General features: G+C 36.5%; 1 protein-coding gene across 1 annotated transcript in view; it reads left to right on the top strand.

Annotated features, from left to right (window-relative positions):
* The window catches only part of ACOX3 (acyl-CoA oxidase 3, pristanoyl), a gene marked incomplete at its 5' end in the record, with an annotated part of 78107 nt that overhangs the window by 24432 nt on the left and 36239 nt on the right, over nt 1-17436 (top strand). The window contains 4 exon segments of the mRNA XM_072406887.1: nt 4259-4381; nt 10718-10838; nt 14108-14230; nt 15368-15481. Of these exon segments, the coding sequence (XP_072262988.1) occupies nt 4259-4381; nt 10718-10838; nt 14108-14230; nt 15368-15481 (481 nt within the window).

The raw sequence follows: 17436 nt of genomic DNA, 5'->3' as shown, positions 1-17436 counted from the left end.
TTTTTTTTTTCTTGTTTTCCCGTGCGGAAAACCTGGTGCGTCCTATAGTCCGGAGCGTCTAATGGTCCGAAAAATACGGTATTAAAACAGGAAAAGCACATTAAAGCCCAGTGTTGGGAAACCTTGGTTTGAAGAATCACAGGCCTAAGATAGGATGCTTCTAGGGTATTGGAAACCATAGGGTGTAACATAGTTGGCCTTTATGGAAAACAAGTCAGTACCTAATTAGAAAGAAACTTTGGGTGATTAGACTGGGTCTTGTATATGCAATTCCTTCTTAATTTATTATTTTTATTTTTATTTACATTTTTAGCTCCAACCAAGATTGTAAGTGTAGGGACATTTGTTGAAAAACTGCAACCCGTGTCTGAAAGCCCAACATATGCTTCCCTGCTCCATACCTACCTAAAAATGGGCTCCATTTTGAAGACTTTGATTTTTATACTCATTGCTTTACATTCCTAAACTGTGGAATAGCGGACGCGCATTTTTGGTTAGACAGAGGAAAGAGGAGATTCAGATATCACCAGCAGCCCCTAGCAATACCTATGCTTTTAGATTCTGTTCACATATATCAAATGTGTATCACATATATCATACATATATCATATAAAGACATATATCATATGGAAGACATGATGTCTACTGATTCTGGGACATCCAAGAAGTTTAATACTACCTGGTTCTATTGGATCCAGTTTATCACCACCCCGGCCTTCACTACCCTGTCCTCACAAGATTTGTAGATCCAAGCGGATCGAGTTTTAGTTGACCCTTAACTCTTGGCTGTATGTGTCAAGGAATGGTTTGTTGGACAATGCTGCAGTACCTATGCTACCCCTCCCCTTTTCTTCTCATCTTCCCCATCTCCCCCACCCTGTTTCACTCCCTTTTTTTGACCCTATTATAGTTGTAAAATGTTACTGAGATATCCTGGGTTACAGGTTTGGAAGCAATTTGTTTATTATCTACCATTGTACTGTCCTTATATTGATTGAACTGTTTATTTTTTACTGTGGACAAATATTACGCTATATATTATTGTTATATATTTTCCGTACTGGGTTATGTCTCAATAAAAAGTTATATTTAAAAAAAATCATCAATAATCATACCGCCAAGTGGGCCCCTGGTCCTCTGCCATTCCATCCCCAAGCGCCTTCCCTGCGCATTAAGTCATGGGGGAAACTGTGTGCTTGCTCTAGGTGAAGACTGCGGTGTAGATTGGGGGACTGTTGTCTGGTGAGTACTGGTGCTGACCAGGGCCTTACATAAGGTAGCACCAGACCCTCTAGTAAGTCTCAAGAAGATTTTTTTTATTAGACATAATAGTTAACAGGGGAAAGCCAATGCCTTTTAGCAGGCTACATTCACCTTTAACAGGACTGAGAAGTTGAAGTTCTAAAGTCTTAAGTGCTATTAGTTTTTTTGGAAATTTCTATTGCTTATATAAACCTGTGGTTCAACAGCCCATTCCATTGAGTCATATAATTAGCCACTTAGATCTAAAGTACAGACAATTATAGGCTGAATAGGTTGTGATTGCCAGCAGCATCTTTAGATAGTGAACATTTTGTCCATTTATGTTTTTTGAGGGATTCAAATGTTATTTTTATCACTTTTTAATAGATCACAGCTTTTTCATTTTAAAGAAAATGTATTTGTGTCCACTGCTTTCTATGACATTGATGTTTGGACATTTCACCTTTAAAATAGTATGTTTTCCATTTCAACTATGAGACAAAGATTTGCAGGAATCAAGAGAATAAAATTACTTTATTTTATTCAAGAAGAATAAAAATACTTTATTGGTGTTTTTTCAGCAGTTTAAATGGTCCAGACAGGTTCTTCAAAAAAGCAAATGCATCACTCAACAGTGTGATTATGTTAGAAATTAGGCGTGATTGCAAGAGGCTGGATCATTTTAAAGTCAACTTCATAAGATTTTTATTTAAAGCAAACTTGTAAATGACACTAAAATGGGACACATTAATATTGAAAGTTTTTAATAAAAAATTTTTAAATTTATATTTTAATAATATGTATTTAGAAAGTCACAATCTTCTTCTTACTAAAGTCAAGACTGAAGCCGTTTCCAAATACAAGGTAAAAAAGTAGTTACTGATATTACCAATCCTGGAGCAAGTTGTTCTGCCACAATTAAACTGATGGTCAGTTTTGAGCTGTCTGGATGTTTGATATCTGCGTTAACTGGATATTAGCAGCTGCAGTAGGTAGACCACAACTCCAGTGTGAACTGTGATCTGCCATTCTGTCTGCTGTAGGCGGTAGCTATCAGACTTCCATGCTGCAGTAAGGTGTCCTTTGCATTGGACTGGCCACTGCCAGTCCAATGCAAAGAAGTGCAAGTTTTACAGACTAGATACATCACTAGAACAGACTTTTGCTCTTATTAGGGATAAGCAAGCGAAATTTTTAATTTCGATCTTGCAGAAAATCGTGCCTTTCTCGCTTACAGAACATGTAAGCAAGAATGGCCTTTGGTTTCGTCATGAGGTCGTGTTCTGGCTGAACTCAGATAATCTCTCAATGGAGATTCTCCATTGAGAGTTCATCCAGAGTTTGCCTGTAGTCACAGCTGATTGGAGGCACCCACATGCCTCCAATCAGCTGTGACCTCAGATTCCCACGCTCCCCAGGCTGTACTTATCAATGATAAGTACTCGCGTGCCTCCAATCAGCTGTGACCGCAGGTTCCCACACTCCCTGGGCTGTACTTATCAATGATAAATAAAGCCCAGGGAGCGTGGGAACCTGCACTTCAATGGAATTCACGAAATCCGTTCGCCACAATTTTTCGGACTCATCGGAAGTTCTGGAAAATTTTCGCGAGAATGTCAGAGGCATTCTCGCTCATCCCTAGCTCTCATAGATAATTGAATCATGTAACATATATTCAACAAATTCCATTCAGCAGAACCTTGCTGTCATAGGAGAGAGATTTGCCACCAATATTTATTAATTATTAATACAGGTATTTTCACCCTTTCTATGGTAAATGTTAGGTGTAACATTCATAAGTTGCATTCATTTATTTAAAATGTAACTGCATTCCAAGTGCAAGTGCTTTTTCCAAGTGCCCCCTCTTAGTCTAATACTTACCTGTCCCTGCTCTTCCGGCTGGCTCTGTGCTGCACAACAGCAAAATCTTCACAGTGCAGCTCTTTCCACATATGAATGTGCCAATCTTTGTTTAATTATATGAAAAGTTTGTACTCCAACTGTTCCTGCATATATGATACAGTTGCTGTTTAAATGTTGGCTTACTGAGATGCATTGGATCAATCATATCCATTTGGGTCTATGCTGCATTATGGGGCATTTCTTCAGATATGTTTGCAGAAACAGTCAGCATTTTCTGTTTCTGTAAACTAGCTGTTGACATTCTCATATATTCAGAGGTTTGTACAAATATTTGATATCTAAATAAACAGACATTAAAACATGGACAGCAGAAAGACATTTACAAGTAGTATTGTAAACCTTTAAAAATCCACTTTGCATTTTGACCTGAAAGTGTTAAAAATTTTGTAACACTTGTGAAACAACTACATACTAATATGTGTTCACTTATCAATGCTTCAGGGGGGTATACTATTAAATTAATATCAGGAACCTTTTTTTCTGTCTGCAGCATTGTAATATAAACCTTATACTTCTGTCAGTAGATTACGCATTCTAAATCCCACAGACCAGTAACTAGCAGAAACAGGTTGCTGGTGGAGAATAGCAAAGACATATGTTGCTGACTGGCTACAAATAATGACATTTAAGTCTCGGGTTGCTACCTCTTTTGGTGGGACTATATGACCAACAAAATAAAACCTAAAAGGGTTGTCATACTTTGTAATAATAAACCAAGCCATTCCACAAATATGAGGAACCCTTTTGGTAAATAGACCACTCAGAGATAACACCAGAGCAGCGATGAATGCCTGTGACTTCCAAATGCCTATTAATGTATCTTAATCAATATGTTGAGTAAACATTTAATTATAAAAATCGTACAAGGTACACTATATTGTTGTCAAATTGGTCAATAAAATGATTGACTTGGGTCACCCTTGATGACCACCCTTACATTACTAGGAATTGTCCCTTTTACATTTTTCTGTTGATTAGCTCAAACATAGAACATTGCTTTAGGACTATGTTAGGTTCCTCATAGTTGCTTCCTATGTATTGATATCATGGTATATATCTGACTGATACATGTTGTATTATACTTTTATTCTAGCAATGGAGATTGATCCCTTACCTGGCAGCTGCCTATGCCCTGGATTATTTCTCAAAGAGCTTCTTCATGAATTTAATTGAGCTTCAGATTGGAATTCTCATGAAAGACAGGAGCCCCAGACAGGTACTGTACTATAAGTAATAATGCCCTAAATATTCAGATCTTTTTTTCTAAATTCCCTGGATAACATATGCATTTACAAATGTAAATTTACATGCTTCCCTTTTTTTAAATACAATATTTTACCCAATAGCTTAGGTAAAGAGGCACTGTTACCTTGCCATACAGAGCAAAGTGGTCACATTGCTGTGCAGGGCCCTTGCGGGTCTTTCCAGGTTGCAACCAACACCAAATTTACCAGTGTTGACTACCAGGGGAAGCACTGATATCACTGTTCTTTCCTTGACCGAGCCCAAAGGACTCTGCAACCCTACATAGAAACATTCACAGCTTAACAAGAGCTATTCCTATTCAACTCATTTTGTCTGTCTTCATCACAGAATGGGTATTTTTCGTGCGTCATGAAATCTTTTTTTGTTAATTGGTATATGTTAGTATTTATGAAACAAACAGGTGCTTCTTGTTGTCCCTGTCAAAACATATGTGTGACATTACCATGTTCCCTGCCTTCCTTCTAAAGCCTTATACCTTGAAAACAGGACCACTGCAGTGCTGTAAAAGGTTAGGATTCTGAATGCAGTATACTGACAAGTTTTTGGATCCTTTTCAGGTTTTTCATTTAGTGAAACTAGGTAAGATTAAAGATAATTCCCAGTAATCAGCTGAGAATACTTTCGAGTTTGTTGTCAGAGTAACCACAACTATATACTAAATGGCAAAAATGTTATGGTAAGAAATGTCGGTTTATATTCCTGGAAACATAATTTACTCATATAGCAATCAAGCCATTAAAGTTAATCTATCAGTAGTGTAAGTAAATACCTGATGTGTTACAATATATTAAACCAGGCTACTTTCACAAAAGATTTGTTGCTGCAGGCAAACTTCCACATTATGGTTAGGGGCCGATCTGAATAAAGCCACATTTGCATATGCAGATTTTAGGTGCGTAGGTTGTGTGTGTGTGTTCTATATATGCTCTGTTGAGAATTATATTGTCTGTTGAGAATGATCATCTTGACAAAAAAAAAAATAGAAAGATTTTAAATTGTATAATAGTCATGAGAGCAAGAGGTGAGCCTAAATCTTTCAAGCCTAAATCTTTTCATTTCAGGGGCAGATGTGCTGATGACAGCTGTCTGTAAGATTTTCTCTTGCTTCTTGTTGTTTTTCCAAGACAAGAATTTAAGGGAAAATTCCCCAACAGGATACAGACAGCAAAAGATAAACTGACAAGCGGTTAACCTTTCAGTCCTCTATCCAAAAAAATGTTTTGGTTATACATAGGCTTTAAGTGGAACTTTGCAGAATTTGTGAACATGCAGGTCTTTATTGCGGAAAGGTATATTCAGGGTTCCTTCTGCAATAAAACATACTTACCTGTTCTCTATCATCTTTTTGAAAAAAAACTCTGAACTGTACTTGCAAAGCTCAATGTATGATGCCTGAATATGCCAGGAATCTCAACATCTGCCAGAGCTGCTGGAAGTTAAAGAAAACCTGCTTGCATGCATGGGAGTTATGTTGTCCCAGTCTGGCCAATCAAGTTGGCCAAAGGTCAGGAAAACAAGGAGAGAAGAAGATGGCGGCACTCAAGATGAAATTAACGGGTGTATTTAAAAAATTGCAATTAGACAGGTATTTTAAATTTTCTATTTAGTTCTGCTTTAAACAAAGGATTTACTTATTCCCATACTCACAGATGAAGAGGTACAATTTCCAGTGTTCTTTTACTTAGGTGGTACCAGAAAATGTAAGTTAATAGAATGGTCCCTTTTATCAGTAGTAAGTGTCCTGTTTCATTGCTGATCAATAGGTAAAGGACATCTCACATTGGTGGAGTACCCCCTTACATCTGTGGTCATTGAAGAAGTACATCCTTATTTAGATGTTCAAAGCATAAGTGCATCTTTATGAGGGAGAAAAGCCCCTTTACATGTGGTTATTGGGAAGAATACTTCCTACATGGATGATAAATGGGAAGAATACATTCCCCCTTAGACCTTATACAGATAGCTATAGGAGAGACTCCTTCTGACTCCTTCTGTTCCACACCTACGACACCTACCAAGCTCAAGGAAGCAATAGCAGCCACTCCAGGAAGACACATTTATAGTCACATTCAATAAACAGTGGAGAGACCAAAGTGTAGTTAGTGGACAGTTCTCATGGACTCTATGGGCCTGATTTATTAAAGCTCTCCAAGGCTGGAGAGAATACACTTTTACCAGTGAAGCTGGGTGATCAAGCAAACCTAGAATGGATTTCTTCAATGTCGTTTGCTTTTTGCTAGCAAATGCTTTGAATCCTGGTCCGGATCCATCCCAGGTTTGTTGGATCACCCAGCTTCACTGGTGAAAGTGCATTCTCTCCAGCCATGGAGAGCTTTAATAAATCAGGGCCTATTAGAGAGATAACGAGTAAGTAGAACCTAGGTATGTTGTGCCCTATAACTGATGAAAACTGTCTGTCTGCTGTGTTCTATACACTGTGTACATAAATAGTCACATCAAGAGAACAGTATTTTCATAATATACAGTGAATTCTGCAAGCTTTTATTTTAGCCTGTGGTTTTAATAAATGTTATAAAGAATGCCTACCAAATAAGGTTGCAGTTTTTCATGAATAGATACATTTTGAAAATGATCCATCAACCCAAATGTTCAATTAGATTTAACCACATACAAAACTGTATTTTAGATTGCATCACGGTATATTTTGAGAAAGGGAGAAAAACTACGGACTAGTCAAGATTTAACTGTCTAGTCTGACCAAGAATATTTTAATAATCATTAAACATTGCTAATAACTGATGATATTTAAAAACTTGGACTACTGTAAGTGGTTAAAATTAGCAGTCAAATCACATTTCATTTTAAGCGGTAGCACTGACCATTATATTGTAGCATGTTATCTTATGCTTTTATTAATCGCTAGCGCAGTACTAAAAGAGTTTGCTAGATCACCTAGGTTCACCCATGATAGTCCATCTTTTCCAGTCCAGGAGAGCTTTAAAAAAGCAGACTCAATCTGTCTTCTAAATTATTGGAGGCTTATTTGGAATCTGAAAGCCCCATTTAACAGGAGGCCCCCAGACAGCCAACCCCTCACCCAAGCTAATGAGTACAGGGGTACATTAATTTCCTTCACACATACACAAACAGGGTAAACATATTAGAAATAATACCTGGACACACACACATCATATTAGGTCTTTTACAGAAAATAAAAACACCTACATTCTGTCCCCAAAAGTAAATGCAGGACAAGCAATGATTTGAACACACTGGGCCTTATGTATTAAACCTCTCCAAGGCTGGAGAGAATACACGTTTATCAGTGAAGCTGGGTGATCCAGCAAACCTGGAATGGATTTCTTCAAAGTCATTTGCTAGCAAATGTTTTGAATCCTGGACCGGATCCATTCCAGGTTTGCTGGATCATCCAGCTTCCCTGATGAAATTCTTTTCTCTCCACTCTTGGAGGCCTTTAAAAAAATAGACCCACTGACTGCTTACACTAAATTATATATTCCCTGGCACTAAGTAAATACAAGTTGTCCCCAAGTTACAAACTTCCGACTTCCATACAACTCGTACTTACAAACGGAGGCTGTACAGCAGTGGATTATCAAGCTGCATCCAAAGAGTACCACCCAACTTTCCATGCAGTCTGTATTTATCAGAAAATCTGACGCTCCTAGAAAAGCGCTGCTGATAAGCGGTGCCCACCTTCGCAGAGACCACTTTACTATACATCATAGTACTATACATCATACTCCTTGAAGCAGGCAAATGGCAAAATTCAGAGAAGCAAGATCCTGATACAGAGAGGTTCACTATACAGTTATCGAAGCCTGAGATACTATAGGGATTGTATACTGACTCCAGCAGCAGAATCAGACCCTGACTCTCTAATACCAGTCCCATCTTCTCCAACAAGTTCATATTATCCAAGATTGTTTAAGGTTGTACTTCTGTTTAAGTATTTACAGAAAGTAAGTATGGACAGAAAGGTAAAAATAAATAATATGTTAAGACAAACGTCTGTCCCAATTGCAATTAATAAAAAATATACCTGTTCCAATTTATTTACAAATTCAACTTAGGAACAAACTTACAAAACCTTTTTTGTAACATTGGGAATGCCTGTACTGCAAGCAATCTCTTTTTGCAGAATCCTCCTCAAGCACTATTTTTTGTGTTGATTATTTCTAGGTAAAGCAGAACTAAATCCAAAATAAAAAACACCCACTTACCTTTAATCCCGCAGTTCCGTCTGTCTGTCCGTCTCGGTATCCATCTTTGGGCCGAAGCATAGGAAGCATTGAGCGCCGACATCTTCTTCTCTCTTCTTCCCTGTTCTTCTTCTTGTGTCACCCAAACATCGGGGTATGTAGATGGGGAAAAAAGATTGCCGATCTCACTGCGCATGTGTGAGATCGGCAGTTTTTTTCTTCCATTGATGAAAGGTCCCCTGGGATGCGTGACGTAGGTGCTGCACCTGTTTTTTTTTTAAAAAAGGGTGTTGCACAAAAAAAAAAAAAAATAAATAAACAACATGTTTACCCTTGTCTACCCTTTTATGTAATGTAAAAATTTTGAGTTTAGGTACGCTTTAAGCCCTCTCTGGGAATGTGACCATAATTTTGAGTGCATGATGCACAAAATTTGATCTGAGATCAGTGTTCATGGTTCTTTTAGAATCAACCCAAAAAACTGGTGTTCAGGTAAAATTTGTGATCAGACCAAATCCAAACAACAATATCAGTATTTTGTTTTATCAATGATAAATGTACTGTAATTAGGAAGGCAATAAAGCCTTTGTTGATTTGCTCTATGTAAGCAAATCACAGCTTTAATAATATAATTTACATTAGGCTGGTCTCTTTTTTATAACTAGACACTTTCAGTACAAAAACTGTTTCTCCTACAACACATTTGACTTTTTTTTATTCCTCAGAATGTGCCAAATTCTGTTTTTAGCTGTCTGAATACAATATCCAGTATTCCCTTGTGTGACCTTCCACTTTATTTTTGTTATAAAATCCTTGAATTAAGGCAAATTAGTTTTCAGATTGTTTGCACTTGGCTATTTATACTGTGGAATTTATCGCTTTTAAGTGAGTTTAAAAATAAACACAAATCTTCTACGTTTCCACAGTGACAAAAAACATATTAACTTTAACTTCATGAGTTTAAAGGAAAAGTGTTAGATGAAAACATTTGGAGGCTGCCATTGTTGGCCACCTTCTGGAATTGGTAGTTGCCAGGTTGTGCCTGGCTTTATACTGTTTAGGACAGATACAAAAGAAGAATTCTATAAATGAGTGTTATAAAGATTCACAATCCTTATTTCTATACATGTAGCAGGTTTGCAACTCTGAAAGCATTGTAACTAAAACATTAAACTACGTGCACATGTCATATAATAGTTTGTCTTTTGTAGTTTGAAAAGTTGATGTATTCAGTGGTCCTTTGATGTCCGATCGATGTCAGAGGATTGCAGCTGGATTATTTCCAATCCATTTTACATCTGTACAGGGCTATGGTATGACAACCAAAAAGCAGCCATTATTCTTTTATGACACTTCTATTTTAAAGCAGTACTCCAGGTAAAAAATACAAATAGCCCAACTTAAAGTGCACCTATTACCACCTATTAGGGTAGACAACCCTTTTTTGTAAGGTAAACATTTTTTTTTTTATTTTATTTTTTTTATTAGGAGGCTTCTGGCTGCTCTATCTGAGCTTCCCTGATCTCAGGAATGCGCAGAAGGGGCTTTTTCCTGTAATGGGAAAAAGAAAATGCTGATTTCACGCATGTGCAGTAAGATCGGCAATCTTTTTTTCATATTTAGAGTAGGCTACATCAGCCGATCTCACGCCTGAGCAGTGCTAGATCGGGTGACGTAGCCAGAAGAAGAAGACAGAGGAAAGGCAAAGGCAGATTCTGGGATGGCATGGGACCCAAATGAGGGCAGCACTGGAGAAATCGGAAGCTCTGCAAAAGTAACGAGTATAATTTTTTTTTTTTTGTTTAGTTATGCTTTAATCTAAAAAAAATAACTTTTTCTTCCATACCTTTCAATCCAGAGCTGCCTACCCAAAAGTAATTCTTCTTCACCTCAAGGTTGCCAGTTATCAAATTTGTATGATACTGATATTATATTTGAGTCCAGACTGTCATGGACACATTTGGGTGTCTTATCATGCTGGCCTGAGATTAAAAAAAATAGACAGATTTGTATATAATTGTTGGACAGCATTGTTGGAAAATGGTTTGAAAAAATGACAGAATATATTCTATAATATTACCATGTGTATTTTTTGTTTTCAGGCTGAACTTGGCAAGGAGATCCATGCTTTGTCATGTGCTGGTAAGCCCTTGGCCTCATGGACAGCACAGCATGGGGCACAAGAATGCCGAGAAGCATGCGGAGGTCATGGCTTTCTAGCTAGTAAGTGACCAAAAAAGAGGATTACTGTCAAAAGAATGATGGTTAGATATCAGACTGCTTTTTTTTTTCAACTAGCCAAAGATCATTCACAGTCTGGAAAAAAAATGTACTTAATTAAAAGGGATTATTAAACCAGTTTCCAGAAAGTCAGGTCTAACTAATAGCTGACTGATAGGACAAATCTTATTTTTTCCATAACAAACAATATCCAGTTACCGGCAAATGCTGCAGGAATAATGGAAAATTAAAACATCTGTCTTATTGAATTATTTTAAAATCTCTTAAAATAGATTTTATTCTGCAGGCATTTTGGTTCAGTTATTTTTGTGAATGCTGAATTTTAGGCTAAGTACATGGTGAACTTTATATATGGGAATAGTTTTGTCTACCAAAGGATTTGTAACTTCATTCTGCAAGTCTTCAGTGCATTTGGGTTCTTGAACTTCACTGCGGTAGCAATATAGCTTGGTTTACCTTTTGATTGAACATAGAAGCTACAGGTAACACACAGATCAGGTCATCCCTCTCCTCAATCTGTTTCCGTTTCAACATGTTCACTGTAAGAACATGTGCACTCCAAGGAAGAATGATTTCCACAACCTCTTTGTGTCCAGGAATGCTGCTATACAGGGATTTAAAAGTGTCTGATATCAAGACAAAATGGGGTACCTACTCTGGTTACATTTAAAAATACATATATTGTTTTTATATGTAGAACATAACTATAAATAATTCTTTAATAGTTCTAAAAATAGTTCTAATAAATAAATATATTTCCTTATTAGTAAATATATAAATATATATTACATAATATTATATATAAATCTCACTCACTTGATGAAGATTATTCGAAGCGCGTTGAGAAGTTAGAAACAATTTTGATTTCGATTATATTTTATGCTGTTTTAATAACCCAGAATATGTAAACTTGGGTTATTTTATTTTAGTGTAGCTGAAAAAACTTTGTTTCTCTGTTTCAAACATTTTTTTTATGTTGGAACTCTGGGGTGCAGGTCCTTTAAAAAGCACATAACTATATATATATATATATATATATATATATATATATATATATATATATATACAGTTCTGTACATTACCCCAATTAATTTTAAATGAAACAACTCAGATGCAGTTGAACTGCAGACTATCAACAGTTGAACAAAAAGATTGCAAAAATGTGAGGAACTCTATCCTTTTTGTTTACACAATCACTTCATTTCAGGGGCTCAAAAGTAATTGGACAATTGCCTCAAAGGCTATTTCATGGGCTGGTGTGGGCCTGGAGTTGATTAGAGTGGGGGGATGCTTGTATTTGGAAGATTTTGCTGTGAGCAGACAACATGCGGTCATAGGAGCTCTCCATGCAGGTGAAACAAGCCACCCTTAAGCTGCAAAAACAGAAAAAACCCATCCGAGAAATTGCTACAATATTAGGAGTGGCAAAATCTACATTTTGGTAAATCATGAGAAAGAAACAAAGCACTGGTAGACTCAGCAACGCCAAAAGACCTGGACGGAAGACAACAGTGGTGGATGATCGCAGAATCATTTCCATAGTAAAGAGAAACCCCTTCACAACAGCCAGTTAAGTGAACAACACTCTCTAGGAAGTAGGCGTATCGATATCCAAGTCTACCATAAAGAGAAGACTGCATGAAAGTAAATACAGGGGGTGCACTGCAAGGTGCAAGACACTCATAAGCCTCAAGAAAAGAACAGCTAGATTGGACTCTGTACTCTAAACATCTAAAAAAGCCAGCACAGTTCTGGGAAAACAATCTTTGGACAGATGAAACCAAGATCAACCTTTACCAGAATGATGACAAGAAAAAAGTATGGCGATATGGAGGTCATTCAACCTATTAGGGTCCACCAAAACAATTTGGTTGCTTTAACCAACCTGTACCCTAAATCTCAGTTTCCTATATTCTTTCTTAGCACACCGTATTGACATCCTAAGCAATGCTTCTACTACAAATGAACATACTATCTTAATGAGGACCAGTACTATAAAATATGTAGAAAGACAAGCAGAGAACAAAAAGTAGCCACTAGTATTGTCTGTAGTCTTACTTTTTTCCCATAACTAATTTGCCATGCCTCACTCTACCGATCTGTGTATAGAGGTAGATTTTTTTACAGAGCAACTGTGAAAATGATGTGAAAGCTTTGCTTCCTCATCTTTGAGCTGCCCTCCTAATAACTGATGATATGATGACTGCTGAGTTCATAAGGGAGAAGGATAACTGTAGAAAGCACAAATTTACAGACTGAATTCAGCAAAAGCAGGAAGATCCTACTACTACAGGTCCTCTAGTATAGATTTCTCTCCAGCAAAGAGAACAGTGAGCAGCACAGAAGTGATATTTTGGATTTTCCTCAACATGAGACCATCATGGTCTCTCACTACAGGTGAGGCTACAGAAAGACATTCCTAGACATAACTGCATCTCAGAAATAGTTTTTTTTTTGTTTTTTACTCAATGCTTTTTTTAGGAATTAATGCCAAAGTTAATTTCAGGGTAGTGATTAACCACAGTAATTACTTGATGTTCCCTGTAAGACAGCAAATCTTCTTTATTTTTGTAGTTCACGTCTATTTGCGAAATTTGTATCCAGAATGCGTAAAAAGTCAGTTTATACAGCTGGCGTATGTCTGAATATGTTCATTCCTGGAGGACGGAAATGGAGAGCTTCATTCATTATTAAATTCCTTCTCTAACCAGAAATATCATCCACAGGCAGTTATAACCCACCAACACTTCTAATGCACAAACAGAAGATGTGAGGTTTACAAACATGTTTTTGACTGAAGCTTAGTGATAGTGTCACATCCCAGACATTTTTTATTTGTTTTTAGTATAATATAGTATATAAAGTATATTTATATTCTACAATTCTAACTTGTATGTGTCTTAGTTGGCTTTGGATACATATCCCTTAAGTCAATAGTTCTTACCATCTTTACATATGCATATATAAGTCACACACTACTGTTTTTTTTAGTTTTCCTTTGATCTTAACTTACAATAAATGAATTTATGAAAAAGACAGAAGTGACTGCTTCACTTTTATTAGCCCCCGGTGTATTATGCAGATGTTTTGTTTGTTTTTTTGGAGCTGTTTGAACTTACTAGATCCTGGGATGCTGATTTGCTGATCTCAGCTCAGTGAATATGATAATAAATAATAAACAAAATAAATACAATTTTAATTCTTTCTCATAATAAAAGTTTTTCACTCTCATAAATCTGTTTTTATTACAGTAAACCGATTGGGTGACATCCGGAATGACAATGACCCAAACTGCACCTATGAAGGAGACAACAATGTCCTACTTCAACAAACCAGCAATTATTTACTGGGTCTTTTCCACTCCATACGTGAAGGTATCTATAATCCTAATATTAGTTAGATCGGAGATATGTTTTTTTTTTCTTTTGCTTCCCAAAATGACTGATTATATTAGTAGGTGCTGGCTACTAAGGCTTTACTGCAAAAAACAACATTTTGGTAAAGTTAAGCTTTGTATAATTGTCAAACAGAAATCAGATTTCTGTGGCTGGAAATTCGTTTGGGTGATTATTTCCAGTGGCAGAAGAACAAAATGAGCACTGTACACACATCACTGTTTAGTTCTATGGAAAAGGGAGGGGGGTGTTCGTTCATTGATCTGCCAATGCAGGGACCGCTGCGCACAGGTTGCATATTTGCCAGAGACGATCACCACTGATGATCACAATTTTCTAGTGCAGTGGTCGCCAACCTTTTCGGACCTATGAACCACTAAACTTACGGGCTCCAGATCGCACATGCGCTTCACTTTCTTTCTATAACTGGCTTTTATAATGAAACTTTAAAAAAAAAAACATGAAGGAGTTATAATCAAAAAGAGCAAATATGACACCTTTGTTTTCAGCTTTTCTTTAGTATTATGATAACTGTAACTATTAAGTTACAGACTTGCTTAGTGAAGAGTGCTGCATCCATTTTCATAGAGAAAAGGTTGCTACTAAACTAAATTGTGTGACCTATATTGGAGTCTCACATGTATCACATCAGTAATATTTTTATTATTATTAATAAACAGAATGTATATAGTGCCAGCATATTACACAGCACTGTATATTAAAAATGAGTTGCAAATGACAGACAGATACAGACAGTGACACAGAAGCAAGAGAGGACCCTGCCGCAAAGAGCTTACAATCTAGGAGGTAGGATAGGTATCACACAATAGGAGGGGGATATGGAATGGTGGGTAAGTAGTGAGGGGTTAGGGGGATAGAAGAAGACAGGTAGGCGAGTTTGAAAAGATGAGTTTTAAAGGCTCTTATTAATGAGCAGAAAGTAGGAGAAAACCTAATAGGACGAGGAAGACCACTCCAGAGAGTGGGGGCAGCTCTGGAAAAGTCTTGGAGCCATGCGTGTGATGAGGTTATGAGTAAGGAAGTCATTAGTAGGTCATTGGAGGAGCAAAGAGCTGCATAATATGTTGTCTTAATATGTATTTTTTATGTTGACAGATAACATTCCTTGTGAATCCCCACTTGGATCCACACACTTTCTCAATGATTTTAAGACCATTCTTTCTCACAAGTTCACAGCACGCACAGCTAGGGAGTGTCTGGATTGTACAGGTAATTGGTTTATACAGATTTTTTATTACTGTTGTAGTCTTCTTTTTTTATATGCGATCTGAATGGGCAAACCTATTTAAGAAAAATTAAATTGCAGGTGATTGCATTAGGATTGTTTTGTGTCAATAGAAAGGATAACCTTTTAGGATATAATAGAAATGGTCATGTCAGTTCCATAACATTTGCAAACATTTTCCAAAATTACCAAGCAAATGTCCTGCGTTAGGATTTTTATCTGTGTTTCACCTCTACAGTCTACCACTTACTATTTTAGCAATAAATGAAAGTGAAAATCAATCAAAGCTATCGCAGTGACTGCCAGAAATCATTTTTGATTGATTTCTTTATTTTGGCCTCATAAAACAAAAAAACTACATTAGGTGATACATATATTATTTCCATGTAGTCTGCCAAAATCTAAATCTGTTGGAGGTTTAAAAATTGCTACAAACATAAGCTTTAATGTTACTGTTATATGCAAGTGGCCATCTTTGTGCAGTTCGTTAGTAGAGATCATGGATTACTATTCTAAGATCCATCAATCTGAAATAAAAATTCAGCATATCAATAAAGTATAAAGAAGCATGTAATAGTAAAACAATACATAAGAGGCAATCACTACTAATGCATTTATTATATAATTTTGCAGAATGTTTTTTTCTTTTTATTTATTTCCTTCTTATAACCTATCATGTTTGATAAAATGATGTCTGCTTCTTTCTTTGTTCAGTGCACACCAACATATAACATTGGTGTGAACTGTCAAATTACAAAACAAGGCCTAAACAATACAAAACTTGAGTTTGATTGGCTCATTTTCAAGTCAGTGCAATTTGCAATAAATTCAAAGTTAAATGAAATGAAAATCAAACTTTCTGCCTCCGAACATTTCTAATCCAAATGAATAAGGTAGGATTGAGCCCTTGGGATCATAGTTTTAAAATATGGAGGTGTAATATGCAATACAGGTAGTCCCTGAGTTAAAGACATCCCACATACGGATGACTCCTAGATAAGAATGGACTTCCCTGCTCCCTCGTGTGCAGGACTGAGGCTTGATGGGGGGAAGGGGACGGTTTGCATGACTTGCAGAAGAAATCTTTTGCTAAACACCGCTGAGGTTGTGGGTGATCTTAAGGACTGAGCTCTTCTGCAACATGTTGTAACTCTTTAATGACCAATACAAACTTTTCAGTTGTTTCTTTTTGCATATCAAAGCACAGTTTGCTCCAGAATTTAAATATTTCTAGGCTTCATAAAGTTTTTTTTTTTTTTCTTGCTTTTGTGATTAACTCACAGTGAGAATTTTATACAGTAACTGACACCACGCTGCCTAATAATATATTGAGATATTGAGACAAACATCTGTCCTAATTGCATTTATTAAAATAATGTACCTGTTCAGACTTACATACAAATTCAACTTAAGGGGACAAACCTACAGTCCTTATCTCATATGTAACCAGGGGAGTACCTGTAATAGATAAAATAATTTTTACTTTTTGGCTGTTTAGTTTGTAAAGGTGTTAATTAATTATATTATGTTATTACAATAGCTTTATTTCTCATTTTGTTGGAGACAAAATGAGCAGTAAAATAAAATAGGCAGTAAGATTTTTGGAAAATCTGTAGCCTAAACTATAGAAAAAGCCACATGCTGCCTCTAATGTAACAAAGATGGTTAGAGTTTTATTCCTTCAGATACTTGGCCAAAACATTTTATATGTCATCTGGGTGGTATCTGGACAACAGAAGTATTCTGAAATAGTAAAATTCTTTTAAGTTAAAACAAACCTACACACCGAGTACAGTTTTTCTTTTTTATACTGTAAAGCGCATTGCTGCCAGAGTAGCTGCCGGTATACTGAAGAATATTGTGCAGAGTTAAATGCATTCCTTTTCTGTAGTTAGCCTGAGGTCTTTGGAATACTTTGAAGGACTTCCATCTATCTTCA

This window comes from Pyxicephalus adspersus, chromosome 3 (assembly GCF_032062135.1).
Source record: "Pyxicephalus adspersus chromosome 3, UCB_Pads_2.0, whole genome shotgun sequence".
In the NCBI taxonomy this organism is placed as follows: domain Eukaryota; kingdom Metazoa; phylum Chordata; class Amphibia; order Anura; family Pyxicephalidae; genus Pyxicephalus; species Pyxicephalus adspersus.
The sequence above is the reverse complement of the archived record's forward strand: the minus strand, read 5'-3'. Positions and strand labels throughout refer to the sequence as shown.